General features: G+C 40.8%; 1 protein-coding gene across 13 annotated transcripts in view; it reads left to right on the plus strand.

Annotated features, from left to right (window-relative positions):
• Positions 1 to 17608, plus strand: part of LARS2 (leucyl-tRNA synthetase 2, mitochondrial) — a 282370-nt gene that overhangs the window by 196739 nt on the left and 68023 nt on the right. For all 13 annotated transcript variants that reach the window (XR_010946973.1, XR_010946974.1, XM_067754091.1 and 10 more), the window contains 2 exons: positions 12400 to 12507; positions 13699 to 13858. Coding sequence is in view for 11 of the 13 variants with exons in the window: in XM_067754091.1 (XP_067610192.1) it covers positions 12400 to 12507; positions 13699 to 13858 (268 nt within the window). In the remaining 2 variants the exon portion in view is untranslated. The remainder of the gene's footprint in view (positions 1 to 12399; positions 12508 to 13698; positions 13859 to 17608) is intronic.

The following is a 17608-nucleotide window of genomic DNA, read 5'->3' on the forward strand; positions in this document are numbered from 1 at the left end:
TTCTAAAATATGTAATTGTGTCAGAAGATTGAGTAATAGTTTATTAGCATTATGTTTTATTTTTCTAATATTAATTAATATATTCAAGATTTTACACTTTTGCTACAATGATATCAGACAGTATAGTTTCAGCTAATATAGATACACATCAGGATGTTGAACTTTTTTTTTTTTTTTTTTGCGGTACGCGGGCCTCTCACTGTTGTGGCCTCTCCCGTTGCAGAGCACAGGCTCCAGACGCGCAGGCTCAGCGGCCATGGCTCAGGGGCCCAGCCGCTCCGCGGCACGTGGGATCCTCCCAGACCGGGGCACGAACCCGCGTCCCCTGCATCGGCAGGCAGACTCCCAACCACTGCGCCACCAGGGAAGCCCAGGATGTTGAAACTTTTAAAATCCATTATTAGTTAGGAAGCTTTGTTGAAACAACCTAAAGTTACTCTGGTTAACTTAAGCCAAAAAGGCATTGGTCAGGAGAGGATCAGGTTCCTCACAGTTGGATGGGAAGGCAGGAGACCCAGGCCTAGGCAGGAATCAGGGAGAACAAGGGCACAGCTGAAATCTTGTCCTAGGAATGGTCTGGTTAAGTCATTGCTGCCATTAGTACCAGCATCTCCAGCCTCTCAGTTCTGGTGTGTTATTTAAACCAGTTGACCCTCTGCCTCTAGGTCCCCCCTCAGTGTTCCAATTGTACTGAGCCTATGATTGGTTACACTATTTGTTTAGCTTCCACAGAGGAGGAGATTGGGATGGGAAAAGCACCCTCTTTCTAGCTTCCATAGTTGGTGGTGGGGCCCTGCCACTCCATCTTGCAATTCACCTCCCTACCCCTGCCCCCAAGAAAGAAGAGACTTCAGGTGCTGGGCAGCTTAAACAATAGAAGTTCACTGTGCAACTGGGGAGAAAGGTTCTGAGGAAGATGCATTGTAGTTAAATGAGGCCTGAGGAATGAGTTTTTAGCTTCACTCCAATTAGCTAAGTGATGTTGGGCAGCTTGCTAAACCTCTGGGAGCCTTTGTGTCCTTATCTGAAGAAAGGGAATTTTGATCACAACCCAAGCCCTATGACTATAACCAGAGTCTTCTTTCCAGGAAAAAAATAAAAATATAAATAGGATAATAGAAGCAGGCAGATCTCTAATAAGTGTCTCTTTTAACTTAGAGAATGATAAGCCAAAACTATCTGAAATATGGTTGTGGGAAAGCTGGATTTAAGGACCTCTGCTGGAGAGTAGTCATTGCATAGTAGAGTATAGGAATGCGTATGAACTTAGGAGTCAGCTACACCTTGCTGCCAGTGCTTTTTCCCTGTTCCACCCCATACTTTTGGAGTGACTTAGAGGAAATTTCTGAGACTTGTTTTCTCATCTGTGAGGTGGAGACAATACTTCTTGACTTGTCCTGTTGTGAAGATTAAATGAGGCAACATACATAAAAGTGCCTGCTACATAGGAAGTGTTCTACAAAGGTTACTTCTCCCCTCCCTAGATGCCTGGGGATCTGGTTTTGTAGTACTGCTTGCTCTCTGAGACTCTCCCTTGAGTGGAGGGAATTAAATGGGAATTTGATGAGCATTTGCCCAGTTCAAGACACAGTCCTAGGCTCTAGGTCAGGCCCCTTGTGGGGTTTAAAGAAAAACAAGAGAGTTTACACTTGAATCATAGAGATCACAGGCCAACATTTCTCTATGCCATACTCTGGGAACAGTGTGGGATAAGAGTTGTGACCTATGTAATACCAAACTTAGTAGTAAGTTTTTGTTTTGTTTTTACATTTTTATTATAAAATGAAATGCAGATAACCATATAACAAATATATAGCTTCTGAATTATTTTAAAGCAGCCGCCCTTGTAGGTCAAGATAGTGGATCTTGCCAGAGCGCTCCAGAAGCCCTCTACATGCCTCATCTCAACATAAGTGCCTCCCTGGCCCCAAAGTAGCTACTATCCTAACTTTTAGATAGTCACGTCCTCACATTTCTCTATAGTTTTAGCACCTAAATGTGCCTCCCTAGAGAGTATAGTTTATTCCTACCTTCACTTTTTAAATTTGACGTCTTTCAAGTACTTTAATCTACAGGTTTCCATCTTTATCCCTTTCTTTTTCTTACAATTTATCAGTTGAAGGACCTGGGCTGTTTGGCCCATAGTTTCCTGGGTTTTGCTGATTGAACACTCATGGGGCAGTTCAACATGTCCCTGTGTTCTCTGGATTTCCTGGTACCTTTTATTACACGAAACACAATGTCTTCTACAAGGGAGCTCAGTGGCCATATTATAATTGAAGTGGATGGGAGCATGGAAACTTTGGTACATGATTCATTCATAATTGAGATACCACATGCCATCTTCTAGTGTCCATAGCAGCTGGTTTCTTTTGAAAGAATTTCTAGGAAAGCCTTATTTTAGATGAAGTTTACATTGCAGTTCTTACCAACTGACTCATTTTTATCTCTCATGCATCTTTAGGTTAGTATATCAAAGATCAAATCCCAGAAATCCCATTAACCTCTGGGTTATGCTAAAATTAGTTGTTTGACTTTTCAAGTCTGTGCTGTCAGTAACAGAAACTCTATGTTTCTAATATTTGTTTTGTAACATTCTTAAAATGTTACATGTATGTGTAGCTCTGCAATTTCATGTTCCGTTTATGTCGGCCAGGAAGGGAAAATATGGAGAAACTATGGTTTATCTGAAAGATTTTGGGAATAAGCTCTTTCAATCAAGTAAATATTCTCCTTAGCTGAGTGTGTTTATAGGTACCTTTACGTATATGGTTAGTTTCCGAGGAATTCATATCCAACTAAATACATATAAACTACATATGGAATATAATTCAACTTTTCTTCAGTGAATCATGATCTTATGCTGCCTTATGGCCACCCCTATGAGTGATATTTTTAAAAATATTTATTTGGCTGCACCGGGTCTTGGTTGCAGCACCTGGGATCTTCATTGCAGCGTGTGGGATCTTTTAGTTGCAGCATGCTGGATCTAGTTCCCTGACCAGGAATCGAACCCAGGCCCCCTGCATTGGGGGCACAGAGTCTTAACTGCTGAAGCACCAAGGAAGTCCTTATGAGTGATTTTTAAACACCCCAAAAGTCACATTTAAAAATAAACCTGTATCAAATAAATAAATAAATCTGTATCAATGTTTTTTTTTTTTTGGACTTTTGTAACTTTCTCTTAAAGCACAAAGTTTGCAGACTTAAAATCATGGAATTGAGTCCTCTTGAGATCCATGAGGGAGGGAAAGAGAGGGACACCAATGAAACTGAAAGGCCACCAAGGGGCCCACTGAAGAGCCAGGTTCCTGTTGGCTGTGCCGCAGGAGGACAAGGCCACCTGTCCATGGTCAGCAGTGTGTCCCCTGGGACAGGTCTATTGAAACCAGAGCCTTGGCTGACCCAGGTTATTAGAGGTAGGCTTCCTCGTCATTATCCGGGAAAAGAGAAGGGGAAAGGTTTTGGTTTCTGCATTACCTTGGCAGGAGGCCCATTTCTCATTTTTTTTTCACTTATTCAAAATACCTATTATATATCAGAAACTATAGGTGCTGAGTTTACACTGGTGAACAGAACTCTCAGGGAGCTTATAATGCAGAGGAGGAGCCAGACCATCAACAAGCAGTCAAACAGACTAGCGAAGAGATGGACCATTAGGGATGTGGGAAGAGCAAGGAGAATGATAGGGGCACCTCTTTAGATGGGGAGACTCAGCAGCCACTGTATAGAGGGTGAGGAAACGGTGTTTCAAGGCAAGAACATAGCATGTGCCAAGGCCATGAGGCAGGCTTGGTATTTTTGAGAAACTGAAAGAAGGCCACTTTTTTTTTTTAAGTTTACAATAAATTTTATTGACTTTTTTATTCTTTATACAAAAGGAACTACTTATACACTGTGTGATTGTTGCTTTAATTTTTTTTTGAATTTTATTTTATTTATTTTCTTATACAGCAGGTTCCTATTAGTTATCCATTTTATACATATTAGTGTATACATGTCAATCCCAATCTCTCAATTCATCACACCAACACCACCACCCACCGCTGCTTTCCCCCCTTGGTGTCCATACGTTTGTTCTCTACATCTGTGTCTCAGTTTCTGCCCTGCAAACTGATTCATCTGTAAATAGTGCTGCAATGAACATTGGGGTGCATGTGTCTTCAAATTTGAATTATGGTTTTTCTCTGGGTATATGCCCAGTAGTGGGATTACTGGGTCATAAGGCAATTCTATTTTTAGTTTTTTAAGGAACCTCCATAGTGTTCTCCATAGTGGCTGTACCAATTTACATTCCCACCAACAGTGCAAGAGGGTTCCCTTTTCTCCACACCCTCTCCAGCATTTGTTCTTTGTAGATTTTCTGATGATGCCCATTCTAACTGGTGTGAGGTGATACCTCATTGTAGTTTTGATTTGCATTTCTCTAATAATTAGTGATGTTGAGCAGCTTTTCATGCGCTTCCTGGCCATCTGTATGTCCTCTTTGCAGAAATGTCTATTTAGGTCTTCTGCCCATTTTTGGATTGGGTTGTTTGATTTTTTAATATTGAGCTGCATGAGCTGTTTATATATTTTGGAGATTAATCCTTCGTCCGTTAATCTGTTTGCAAATATTTTCTCCCATTTTGAGGGTTGTCTTTTCGTCTTGTTTATGGTTTGCTTTGCTGTGCAAAAGCTTCTAAGTTTCATTAGGTCCCATTTGTTTAATTTTGTTTTTATTTCCATTACTGTAGGAGGTGGATCAAAAAAGACCTTGCTGTGATTTATGTCAAACACTGTTCTTCCTATGTTTTCCTCTAAGAGTTGTATAGTGCCTGGTCTTACATTTAGGTCTCTAATCCATTTTGAGTTTATTTTTGTGTGTGGTGTTAGGGAGTATTCTAATTGCATTCTTTTACATCTAGCTGTCCAGTTTTCCCACACCACTTATTGAAGAGACTGTCTTTTCTCCATTGTATATCCTTGCCTCCTTTGTCATAGATTAGTTGACCATAGGTGCGTGGGTTTATCTCTGGGCTTTCTATCCTGTTCCATTGATCTATATTTCTGTTTTTGTGCCAGTACCATATTGTCTTGATTACTGCAGCTTTGTAGTATAGCCTGAAGTCAGGGAGTCTGATTCCTCCAGCTCCATTTTTTTCCCTTTAGACTGCTTTGGCTATTCGGGGTCTTTTGTGTCTCCATACAAATTTTAAGATTTTTTGTTCTAGTTCTGTAAAAAATGCCATTGGTAATTTGATAGGGATTGCATTGAATCTGTAGATTGCTTTGGGTAGTATAGTCATTTTCACAATATTGATTCTTCCAATCCAAGGACATGGTATATCTCTCCATCTGTTGGTATCATCTTTAATTTTTTTCAACAGGGTCTTATAGTTTTCTGTATACAGGTCTTTTGTCTCCCTAGGTAGGTTTTTTTCCTAGGTATTTTATTCTTTTTGTTGCAGTGGTAAATGGGAGTGTTTCCTTAATTTCTCTTTCAGATTTTTCATCTTTAGTATATAGGAATGCAAGAGATTTCTGTGCATTAATTTTGTATCCTGCAACTTTACCAAATTCATTGATTAGCTCTAGTAGTTTTCTGGTGGCATCTTTAGGATTCTCTATGTATAGTATCATGTCATCTGCAAACAGTGACAGTTTTACTTCTTCTTTTCCAATTTGTATTCCCTTTCTTCTCTGATTGCCATGGCTAGGACTTCCAAAACTATGCTCAATAATAGTGGCAAGAGTGGACGTCCTTGTCTTGTTCCTGATCTTAGAGGAAATGCTTTCAGTTTTTCACCATTGAGAATGATGTTTATTGTGGTCTTGTCGTATATGGCCTTTGTTATGTTGAGGTAGGTTCCGTCTATGCCTACTTTCTGGAGAGGTTTTATCCTAAATGGGTGTTGAATTTTGTCAAAAGCTTTTTCTGCATCTATTGAGATGATCGTATGGTTTTGGTTTTTTTTCTTTTTTTTTTTTTTTGCGGTACATGGGCTTCTCACTGCTGTGGCCTCTCCCGTTGCGGAGCACAGGCTCCGGACGTGCAGGCTCAGTGGCCATGGCTCACTGGGCCCAGCCGCTCCGCGACATGTGTGATCTTACCGGACCGGGGCATGAACCCGTGTCCCCTGCATCAGCAGGCAGACTCTCAACCACTGCGCCACCAGGGAAGCCCAATCGTATGGTTTATATTCTTCAATTTCTTAATATGGTGTATCACATTGATTGATTTGCGTATATTGAAGAATCCTTGCATCCCTGGGATAAATCCCACTTGATCATGGTGTATGATCCTTTTAATGTGTTGTTGGATTCTGTTTGCTAGTATTTTGTTGAGGATTTTTGCATCTATATTCATCAGTGACATTGGTCTGTAATTTTCTTTCTTTGTAGTATCTTTGTCTGGTTTTGGTATCAGGGTGATGGTGGCCTCATAGAATCAGTTTGGGAGTGGTCCTTCCTCTGCAATTTTTTGGAAGAGTTTGAGAGGATGGGTGTTAGCTCTTCTCTAAATGTTTGATAGAATTCACCTGTGAAGCCATCTGGTCCTGGACTTTTGTTTGTTGGAAGATTTTTAATCACAGTTTCAATTTCGTGACTTGTGATTGGTCTGTTCGTATTTTCTGTTTCTTCCTGGTTCAGTCTTAGAAGGTTATACCTTTCTAAGAATTTGTCCATTTCTTCCAGGTTGTCCATTTTATTGGCATAGAGTTGCTTGTAGTAGTCTCTTCAGATGTTTTGTATTTCTGCAGTGTCTGTTGTAACTTCTCCTTTTTCATTTCTAATTTTATTGATTTGAGTCCTCTCCCTCTTTTTCTTGATGAGTCTGGCTAATGGTTTATCAATTTTGATTATCTTCTCAAAGAACCAGCTTTTAGTTTTATTGATCTTTGCTATTGTGTTCTTTGTTTCTATTTCATTTATTTCTGCTCTGATCTTTATGATTTCTTTCCTTCTGCCAACTTTGGGTTTTGTTTGTTCTTCTTTCTCTAGTTCCTTTAGGTGTAAGGTTAGATTGTTTATTTGAGATTTTTCTTGTTTCTTGAGGTAGGCTTGTATATAGCTATAAACTTTCCTCTTAGAATTGCTTTTGCTGCATCCCGTAGGTTTTGGATTGTTGTGTTTTCATTGTCATTTGTCTCTAGGTGTTTTTTGATTTCCTCTTTGATTTGTTCAGTGATCTCTTGGTTATTTAGTAACGTACTGTTTATGTTTTTGTTTTTACATTTTTTATGTATTTATGTGTTTATGTTTTTACATTTTTTTCCCTGTAATTGATTTCTGATCTCAGCATTGTGTTCGCAAAAGATGCTTGATATGATTTCAATTTTCTTAAATTTACTGAGGCTTGATTTGTGACCCAAAATGTGATCTATCCTGGAGAATGTTCCGTGCGCACTTGAGAAGAAAGTGTAAACTGCTGTTTTGGGATGGAATGTCCTATAAATATCAATTAAATCTATCTGGTCTATTGTGTCATTAAAGCTTGTGTTTCCTTATTAATTTTCTGTTTGGATGATCTGTCCATTGGTGTAAGTGAGGTGTTAAAGTCCCCCACTATTATTGTGTTACTGTCAATTTCCTCTTTTATAGCTGTTAGCAGTTGGCTTATGTATTAGGTGCTCCTGTGTTGGGTGCATATGTACTTATAATTGTTATGTCTTCTTCTTGGATTGATCCCTTGATCATTACGTAATGTCCTTCCTTGTCTCTTGTAGCATTCTTTATTTTATCTGATATGAGTATTGCTACTCCAGCTTTCTTTTGATTTCCATTTGCATGGAGTATCTATTTCCATCCCCTCACTTTCAGTCTGAATGTTTCCCTTGGTCTGAAGTGGGTCTCTTGTAGACAGCATATATACGGGTCTTGTTTTTGTATCCATTCAGCAAGCCTGTGTCTTTTGGTTGGAGCATTTAATCCATTCACGTTTAAGGTAATTATCGATATGTGTTTTCATATTTCCATTTTCTTAATTGTTTTGGGTTTGTTTTTATAGGTTCTTTTCTTCTCTTGTGTTTCCCACTTAAAGAAGTTCCTTTAGCATTTGTTGTAGAGCTGGTTTGGTGGTGTGGAATTCTCTTAGCTTTTGCTTGTCTGTAAAGCTTTTGATTTCTCTGTCTAATCTGAATGAGACTCCTGCCGGGTAGAGTAATCTTGGTTATAGTTTCTTCCCTTTCATCACTTTAAGTATATCCTGCCACTCCTTTCTGGGCTGCAGAGTTTCCACTGAAAAATCAGCTGATAACCTTATGGGGATTCCTTTGTATGTTATGTTTTGTTTTTCCCTTGCTGCTTTCAATAATTTTTATTTGTCTTTAATTTTTGCCAGTTTGATTACTATGTGTCTCGGCGTGTTTCTCCTTGGGTTTATCCTGTATGGGACTCTCTGCACTTCCTGGACTTAGATGGCTATTTCCTTTCCCATGTTAGGGAAGGTTTCAACTATAATCTCTTCAAATATTTCCTCTGGTCCTTTCTCTCTCTATTCTCCTTTTGGGACCTCCATAATGCGAATGTTGTTATGTTAAATGTTGTCCCAGAGGTCTCTTAGGCTGTCTTCATTTCTTTTCATCCTTTTTTCTTTATTCTGTTCCACAGCAGTGAATTCCACCATTCTGTGTTCCATGTCCCTTATCCGTTCTTCTGCCTCAGTTATTCTGCTGTCAATTCCTTCTAGTGTATTTTTCATTTCAGTTATTGTGTTGTTCATCTCTATTTGTTTGTTCTTTAATTCTTCCAGATCTTTGTTAAACTTTTCTTTCATCTTCTCAATCTTTGCCTCCATTTTTTTTGCCAGGTCCTGGATCATGTTCACTATCATTATTGTGAATTCTTTTTCTGGAAGGTTTCCTATCTCCACTTCATTTAGTTGTTTTTCTGGGGTTTTATCTTGTTCCTTCATCTGGTACATAGCCCTCTGCCTTTTCATCTTGTCTATCTTTCTGTGAATGTGGTTTTTGTTCCACAGGCTGCAGGACTGTAGTTCTTCTTGCTCCTGCTGTCTACCCTCTGGTGGATGAGGCTATCTAAGAGGCTTGTGCAAGTTTCCTGATGGGAGGGACTGGTGGTGGGTAGAGCTAGCTGTTGCTTTGGTGGGCTGAGCTCAGTAAAACATAAATTCACTTGTCTGCTGATGGATGGGGCTGGGTTCCCTCCCTGTTGGTTGTTTAGCCTGAGGTGACCCAACACTGAAGCCTACCCGGTCTCTTTGGTGGGGCTAATGGCAGACTCTGGGAAGGCTCATGCCAACGAGTACTTCCCAGAACTTCTGCTGCCAGTGTCTCCACGGTGAGCCACAGTCATCCCCTGCCTGTGAGACCCTCCAACACTAGCAGGTAGGTCTGGTTCAGTCTCTTATGGGGTCACTGCTCCTTCCACTTGGTCCCAGTGAGCACACTACTTTGTGTGTGCCCTCCAAGAGTGGAGTCTCTTTTTCCCCCAGTCCTGTCAAAGTCCTGCAATCGAATCCCACTAGCCTTCAAAGTCTGATTCTCTAGGAATTCTCCTTCCGTTGCCAGACCCACAGATTGGGAAGCCTGACGTGGGGCTCAGAACCTTCACTCCAGTGGGTGGACTTCTGTGGTATAAATGTTCTCTGTTTGTGAGTCACCCACCCAGCAGTTATGAAATTTGATTTTATTGTGATTGTGCCCCTTCTACCATCTCACTGTGGCTTCTCCTTTGTGTTTGGATGTGGGGTATCATTTTTGGTGAGTTCCAGTGTCTTCCCATCGATGATTGTTTAGCAGTTTGTTGTAATTCTGGTGTTCTTGCAAGAGGGAATGAGAGCACGTCCTTCTACTCCACCATCTTAAACCAATCTTGTTGCTCTGACTTTTTTTTTTTTGAGGTATAGTTGATTTACAATATTATGTTAGTTCCAGGTATATAATGTAGTGATTGAAAATTTTTATAGATTATACTCCATTCATAGTTATTATAAGATACTGGCTATATTCCTTGGGCAGTACAATATATCCTTGTAGCTTATTTATTTTATACATAATAGTTTGTACCAAAAGAAAGCCACTTTAATTCAAGTAATGAACAGTCAGGAACCTGAAGCAGGACTTTTACCACATTCTCAAAAGTCAGTTTTCACTCAGGCAAATACTGAAACATAATGGTCCTTTTGGGCAACTTAGTTGACCCATAAAGCATTTTGTATATCCTATGGAGAGCCATCTCACAAGCACAGATGTTGGAATATATCTATGGCATTGACACATGTTGATCTGCTTATTTTACTTAAAACTAGCAACTCTGGTTTTCCTTGATCCTGCCCTGGGAGATTGGGCAGTACGGTTTCATCAACATCATGAATTGGCTTAAGCATAGGTCATGCTGAATTATGAAGTTTCAAAACTTACCTAAAATATTTCTGAATCTTTGTCATCAGCTATTTGGTTCTTGTGGATCTCCTTTCCAAATGACCAGGTAGACTATAAAATACCCATGGTTTCTAATTAATGACATTTCCTCATAAAAAACGTTTTTATCTTTCGTGATTAATGGTCCGGAAATGGGAGAACCCTAGAATCATTTTGTTGAAGATGACCTATAAACATGAGCTGGGTAGTTGGGTCTCTGCATGAGGATTATGCCAAGTGTTACACTGCTAGGTTCCTATTGGTAGCAAAAAGGAAGGGGACCTGCCTTTACTGAGCCTTAGTGTGACGTTGCGTTAAAAGGACAGCTTGAGCTCTTCACTGAGGCTTTCCAGTGCTCTCCTTTTCCAATTTTGCACACACGTCTGGTTTCTATTTTAATATTAGTGTAACTCCGTTCCCTCTTTGCTTTGCTTTTCTCTCAAAATTGACAGCCCCATGGCAGGAAGGCTCACCCTGTTACTGACTGGTCATTGCACCCTACTGTGGGCTGGGCAGGCACTCTTTAGTTGCTTCTTTTCCCTTCCTTTCTTTTCTTTTTGGAGCTTTTCTTTCCTCACCCACCCACTTCCTATGACTTTCCTTCTCCTCTGTGGTCCACCCCCCAAATCTTTTATACCTCTCCCTACTTTTCACTCTGTTACTTTTCTTCCCTACCCTCCCACTATTTTTCTTTTCCCTTGATTCATTTCCATGACCCGTGTCCCATCTTCTTTGATGCTAATAGCATTTGGCATTGCAGTTTGATCAGTTACCCAACGAATAGCAGCAGGCTCCATGTGTGCATTATTTAAACTTCATTTTAGGGACTCTGGCACATCCTGCTTTGTGTATGCCCCAGTCTCCAATGCCTAGATGAGGTCCTTGTGTTTAGGGTTGGGGAATTAATACATTCCTGGGAATAAACAAATGAATGAACACATTGCTGGTCAACTTGATGGTGTCCATAATCCACAATTTCTGCCTCAGAAGAAATTTCTGGATCTTGAAACTTGCAGCCTCTCCCGAATAAATGAGAATGGCTGGATAGATAGATGACAAGTGTGAAAAATGCTCTGTGTTGTTTATCACATGATAGAGTAAGTCTCTGCCCTGTAGGCAAAAGAATGCAGTTAGTAAGGTCTGGGTTTTAGTCCTGGCTTGTCCTTTCCTGCAGGCTTGCATGAGAAAGCTATACGCTTTCTCAGTGTGGGTTCATTAATCTGAAAGTGAGCTACCTTACCCAGAGTGTGTGAGAAGAGATGTGTGTAAAAGCACTTTATGAATTACAAAACACTACACGAATAAAGCATCGTTATGTTGCCTGTATTAGTCATAATACAATTAGGAATTTAAAATTGGACTCTTATTATAAACATATGATTTACTTTTAAACTTATTTGTTGAAAGAATGTATCTCATCTTCAAATAAAGGGATGGCATGAGCTTGAGACCATAGAGAATAGTTTATTGAAAAGCCTCCCTTTTGTAGGATTTTAGGATTAAAATTAGGCGATGAAAATAAATGTATGCTTTTAATAGTAAATGTTACACAAATCAATGTGATGGTTTCCCTTATGCTAATTTTTATTTTTTAAATAAACTTATAATGTTCTATATATGATACAGTTGAGTTGTAGAATAGCCATACCTGTGAATGACTTATCTTAGGGTTTAAAAATTCATAAACTTGAACTTCTTTTGTTTAGGTCCCAGACTGTGGAGGAGAATGCACTAACCACATCCATCAAAGATGTTAATCATGGTCTCTCCTTGTTAATTTTCTTCTCTCTCTGAAACCTTGGCCCACTCAAAATAGAGAAGTGAGTGAAACCCATCTCACTAAATTGAGTCATGATGAGTGCATCTGTGTGACCTTTGCTGGGCCTCTCTGATTGACAAGTGAAGAAGAAAAGGGCTAAATCCTGAACCTCCTTCAGTGTCCCCAGTTCTCCCACCTTAGTGAGCCCCAGATCACTTGCTTTGTCTTAAGTAAGCTGTGTGCTTCTACCTCTCCGTTCTCCTTTCATTCCTACAGCCCATGCAGGACGCGCTGGCAGACCTTCCGGAATGGTATGGAATAAAAGGCATGCAGGCCCACTGGATCGGGGACTGTGTGGGCTGCCATTTGGACTTCACATTAAAGGTGATCGAGCAAGAGCATCTCCAGCAATTAATGCTCAGAAACCCCCTTCTGCATTTTTAGAACTCTTTGAAGAAACCAGCAACTTGAGACTCTGCAACAGTGCTATCCAGTAGAAAGATACTGAGAGTCACATATGTAATTTCAAATTTTCTAGTAGCCACATTTTTTAAAGTGCAAAGAAACAGGTGAAATTAATTTTAATAACATTTTATTTAACTCATTACATCCAAAATTTTCATTTCAAGATGTGATCACATTGTAGGCCTTTGCTTCTTCACCAGGGTGAGGGATGCGGGTCTCTGAGCCACCTGGCTACTGTATGTGGAATGTCTTCTGTATTCTCTCCCTTGCCCAATATTTTATCATGAAAGTGTCTCCACCTCCATTCCTGGACCCACCTGAAAATGAGACATCTCCGGGGGGAACACTCTCAGTCCTGCAGGTACAGGGCCATGTGGCTGTGCCTCTGAGGCCCCAGGCCTGGCTCCATAGGTGACACCTAATTGGCACTCAGCCCATAGTGTGGACTTTTAGTTCTGGGCCCCAAGCGCTTCGCACATCATTGGCACTTTGTGAGCACATTGGAATGTGTGAACAAAGGAGGATCTGGCCTCTCTGTGTGCTCTGTGTCTGTCACATAGTTGGCATTCAGTTGGTGCCTAATGTTTGACTCTTCCTTGAAAGGCATTTAACCAGCCCTAGGAGCACTCATTCTTGAGCTCAGCTCAGGCTGTCCTTTCTTTCCTATTCAAAATGGAATTAGCCTCAGTGTCTTTTTCTGGTTAGAAATTTTGATGCCTTTATTTGTAACTTAAATCCTGGAGGAAAGTATATAGCTCCTTTCTCAGGACGAATAACATTGACAGTTATTATTGATTTGTGAACAAAGGAGCCAAGAACCGGGGAAGGCATCCTTCTGAGCATGCTTTGACCCCCTTTGATTTGGGGCCCCCAAGTACGCCTGGTTATTGGCACTGCGGAGGCCTCCTGAAAGAGGAGCTGTGACCCTCTTCTCTCTTGCCCTTTCTGCCCCTGCCAGGGACCACCTCAGGTCCCCACATCCCTGTGGCTATGGTCAGAAGCTGTCACCACTATCTGGGATTGGGGAGGGGTGGGAGGAAGGGATATGGCTGGGGAGCACAGCAGCCCAGAGGGAGGATTGAGGAAATGAGTCTGCTTCCCCCCTGCCAGGTTGATGGGCAAGTCACAGGAGAAAAGCTGAGCGCCTACACGGCCACCCCCGAGGCCATTTACGGCACCGCCCACGTGGCCATCTCTCCCAGCCACAGACTCTTACATGGGCACAGCTCTCTGAAGGAAGCCTTTCGGAAGGCTCTCATCCCTGGCAAAGGTGAGTTGGCAAGTTAAGGTTAAGACGGGCATTATGCCTTATGTTTCACAGAGTTCATGGTTCTTTCACATTTGTCATCTTGTGTGATCTGTTATTCTCCTTGGCCTAACTTTTCATGTTTTGATTTTAAAACATGAGGATCAAAAAGAACTTTGAAAATGTTAAGTTACTTTGAGTTACTAGTTTGTCCGCTTCTTAAGTTTTTGTTTGAAAGCTCAACTCTTTCCCTTTAAATATAATCTAGATTTAAAGCTCTTTTCTGATAGGAATAGAATCTGGTACTTAACTTATAATTTTATCATCAAACAAAACTATACTGGCAGGGACAGGAAGGAAGCCAATGACAATTAAAGGAAACATTTCAATAACTTAATTTTAGTATCTTTAAGAATTCACACAGTGATCTGAGCAGACAAGCGAGTCCTGCTCAATACAGGTCTTAAATGAGTGGATCAAGCTGACCTAGAATTGGCATAGCAGGTGTTGGTCAGTGAGGATTGGGAAGTGCCTATGCATTAGACAGTATTCCAGGGTTGCAAGCAACAGAATCCATCTCTGGCTAACCCAGGGGAGGAGGGGAACATACTGGAAAGCCGTGGGGAAGAACCAGTCTGGAAGAGGACTTGGACCAGACAGCCATGGGGGGTTGGGCAGTAGGAACTAATAGTGTCTTGCGTACCACTGACTGAGTGAATCTGCTCTCACCTCGCCCTCAGTGCTTGGGACACTTGGTTTGAGATTCCTGTTGCAGAGAAGGGTGTTCACTTGGTATAACTGGGGACCCTGGCCTTTTTGTTGGCCAAGGGAAGGCCAGGCACCTTCCTTGATAGACCAACAAGACTGTCATCAGTGAGGAAGGGGTAGCTTTCTGAAACTCAGAGGCTCTTCCCAGAGGAAGGGGATATGATCCTGGGCAGGCGAAAAGAACTCACCTGTCATTTAGAAGTAGATCTCCAGAGAAATGTAAAATTTCTGTAAAAATCTCAGCCTCCTTCACTTTTCATAGACTATAAACTTCAACCCAAAAGCACACCATCTGAATTATTGGAGGTCTATTTGAATTATTTGATTAATAAAATTTTTTGAATGGTGGCATAAAGTTTTTTTTTTTAATTGCTATTCTTAAAATAGTCAGAATGAAAGATTTCCTGATCACATTGGAAAGATAAACAATGTCATCCCAGCTTATCTCTGCTTAGGACTTCTAATTGTTTACTTAACAACATCCATATTCAGATCAGTTAATACTTACTGAGAGCCTGCTACATACTGAGCACTTGGGGATGCATAGATGGCCGTTCACAGTCCTGTCTTCGGGGGGCGGAGGCAGGGTCATAGCAGAGGAGACCCAGATGCATATGTAATTCACTGGCACAGGACAGATATCACTTGGTTTCATCTCTTTTGTTGTTGTATATTGAAATGGAGAAAAGACTCTTAAGATTTCAGTGTGTGCTTATAAAGTCCAGTAGCTATCTCTCTCAGTTTTATTTTCCACGTATTCAAAAGAAAGATTGGATTGTTTTCAACTATTTAGTTTAAAGGGAAAACTTGTTGTTTTTACTTTCATGAGCATTTTGAGATTCCTTGAGGGCTATGTTGGTTGAATAATATCTAAAATTGAAAAACTGAAAAATATAAACATCTGGCCTTAGATTTTTTTCCCATGGTTAATTTGGGGACACAAATTAAAATGAAGTAATAGCAATAGAGGATTAACTAGCCAATAAGTTACAAGAGATGGAGTTCCTGACATGAAAGACACTATATAAATCCAAAACATTTTCATATGTAAGAAATTAAGAAATGATTTTAGCATATGCAGAGAGCAATGTTTTCATGATCATTTGGATATCAGCAGATCTGACTTGGCCTGGTTATTTCCTTTGTTCTCCCCTCTTTTTAGTAATCTCTGAAACAATTACAAATGGAACACTACACTTGGCTCTAAATTTTCTGATTCTAATTTTCAGAATGGAAATATTCTTTTTGCAGATGTCAATTTATTCAAAGTCTCTAGATTAATTTGCATGTCAAGTCTCTGGATGTTGACATGTAGAATCAGTCATTTATAGCCAGTACAGTGCTAGAGTGTAATGCAGTTTTCCCAATGAATTAAAATTACCATATGAATATGGATTTATGCCTCCTTTGGCCTTTGAGGTCACATTTTAAACCTGAACATCTTATCACTAGTGTCATTTACCATTGCCATGTGGCTCAAATCAGGCAAGCAGCTTGGTTTTCCCTCAAATGTCCAGTTTTGAGGATAACTAATGTTAGAGCAGTAACTGCTGCAAGTCATGGCAGCACACAGTTGTGACTGAATATATCACTTGCACAAGTTTAAATTCTCAAACATGAGTTCCTGCAGTTGCTAAGTTGATTTCTGCATATTGTCTCCTGAGTTGGCACAAGATGATCAAGGTTCTGATCCCAGATCCATCCTATGACTTAAGGATGGTCATTTCACCTTTGTAAGTTGAGTTTTCTCTGCAGCGCAGGTGATGAGGCTATCGGGCAAGGTGGGGTGGAGCGCTTGGTGGGAACAGAAGGAGGCCTGAGGGGTCTGAGGAGGAGGGTGACACATGTGGACAGGGTGATGCTTGAGTCGCAGAGTAGAGGCAGGAGAGCTGGCTTACCCCATTAGTTAGGGTGAGAGATGGTGAAGACCCTAGAACAGTGGCCATCAGAATGGAGGGGCGAGAACAGCTCTGAGAAGTATTTGGAAGGCTCCTGGGACAACTCCCTGATTTCTGGCCTGGCCAACTGGGTTGCTGATGTTACTGACTAAGTGTACGGTTTTTGCTCAGCATACTATAATTGGCACAGATTCCTTTAAGAGAGCAAAAATTAAGGTCCTTCTCTATACAGTTCTTGAAATTGAGTGTATTTCCATAATCATTGGCATTGCCTCCTTTTCTCAGCTGACCGCCTCTGATCTAAGTCATGTTATGTAAGCTGTGACTTGATAGGAACTAGAAACCATAAAAAGCATCAATAGGGAAATATCATCAGAGTTCTAGAAGCGGTTCTGACATTTCCTGGAGCCTTTTCTTACATTCCTAATATTAAAATATGCAAACCCTGGGGCTTTGGAACCACACATTTCAGCTCTGAGTCACCAGTGGTCTACACAATGTATTTTTTGCCAAAAGGGTAAATGAGGTCTCCCTAATGGGTGATTTAGAAACCCTATTTTTATTGACACATTAGAGAGAAGCCCCAGAGCACTGAATAATTTATTGCTCCCTATTGTCTTGCACCATCTCCATTGATTCAGCATGGGGGTGGGACAAAGGGTAAGGAACAGAATCCTGTGGATAATAGTTTATTCTCAATCAAACTGCTCCTACTAGCATCCTTTCAGCACATGTTAATAGATAACTGTGTGGAGGAAAGCTTCCGTGCTCAGGTAACCTGGAATAAAGCAAAAATAAATAGGTTTCTTTGCTTCTGGACTTTTTAGTGCCTTCGCTGTGCTAACGTGCACTGTGACTGTCTACGAGGGGACGTCATGCAGCTCTCCTCACGCTTACTTGACCAGAGGACCCTGTTTCCACAGAGCATCCCTGGGACCTAGTTGCAAGCAGCACTGCTTTGCTGAGTTATGAACAGAGACTTTGGTCTGTTTTTCCATGGGGCGTGAAAGACCTGCCTTTTTTGCAGTGGGGGCCCTGAGAGCAGAGGGCAGCTTCTTGACTGGAATGTTTCCTTTGTAATTACTAACTATTAAGTTAGTAATCCTTT

The sequence above is a fragment of the Pseudorca crassidens genome, chromosome 10, assembly GCF_039906515.1.
Source record: "Pseudorca crassidens isolate mPseCra1 chromosome 10, mPseCra1.hap1, whole genome shotgun sequence".
NCBI lineage: Eukaryota > Metazoa > Chordata > Mammalia > Artiodactyla > Delphinidae > Pseudorca > Pseudorca crassidens.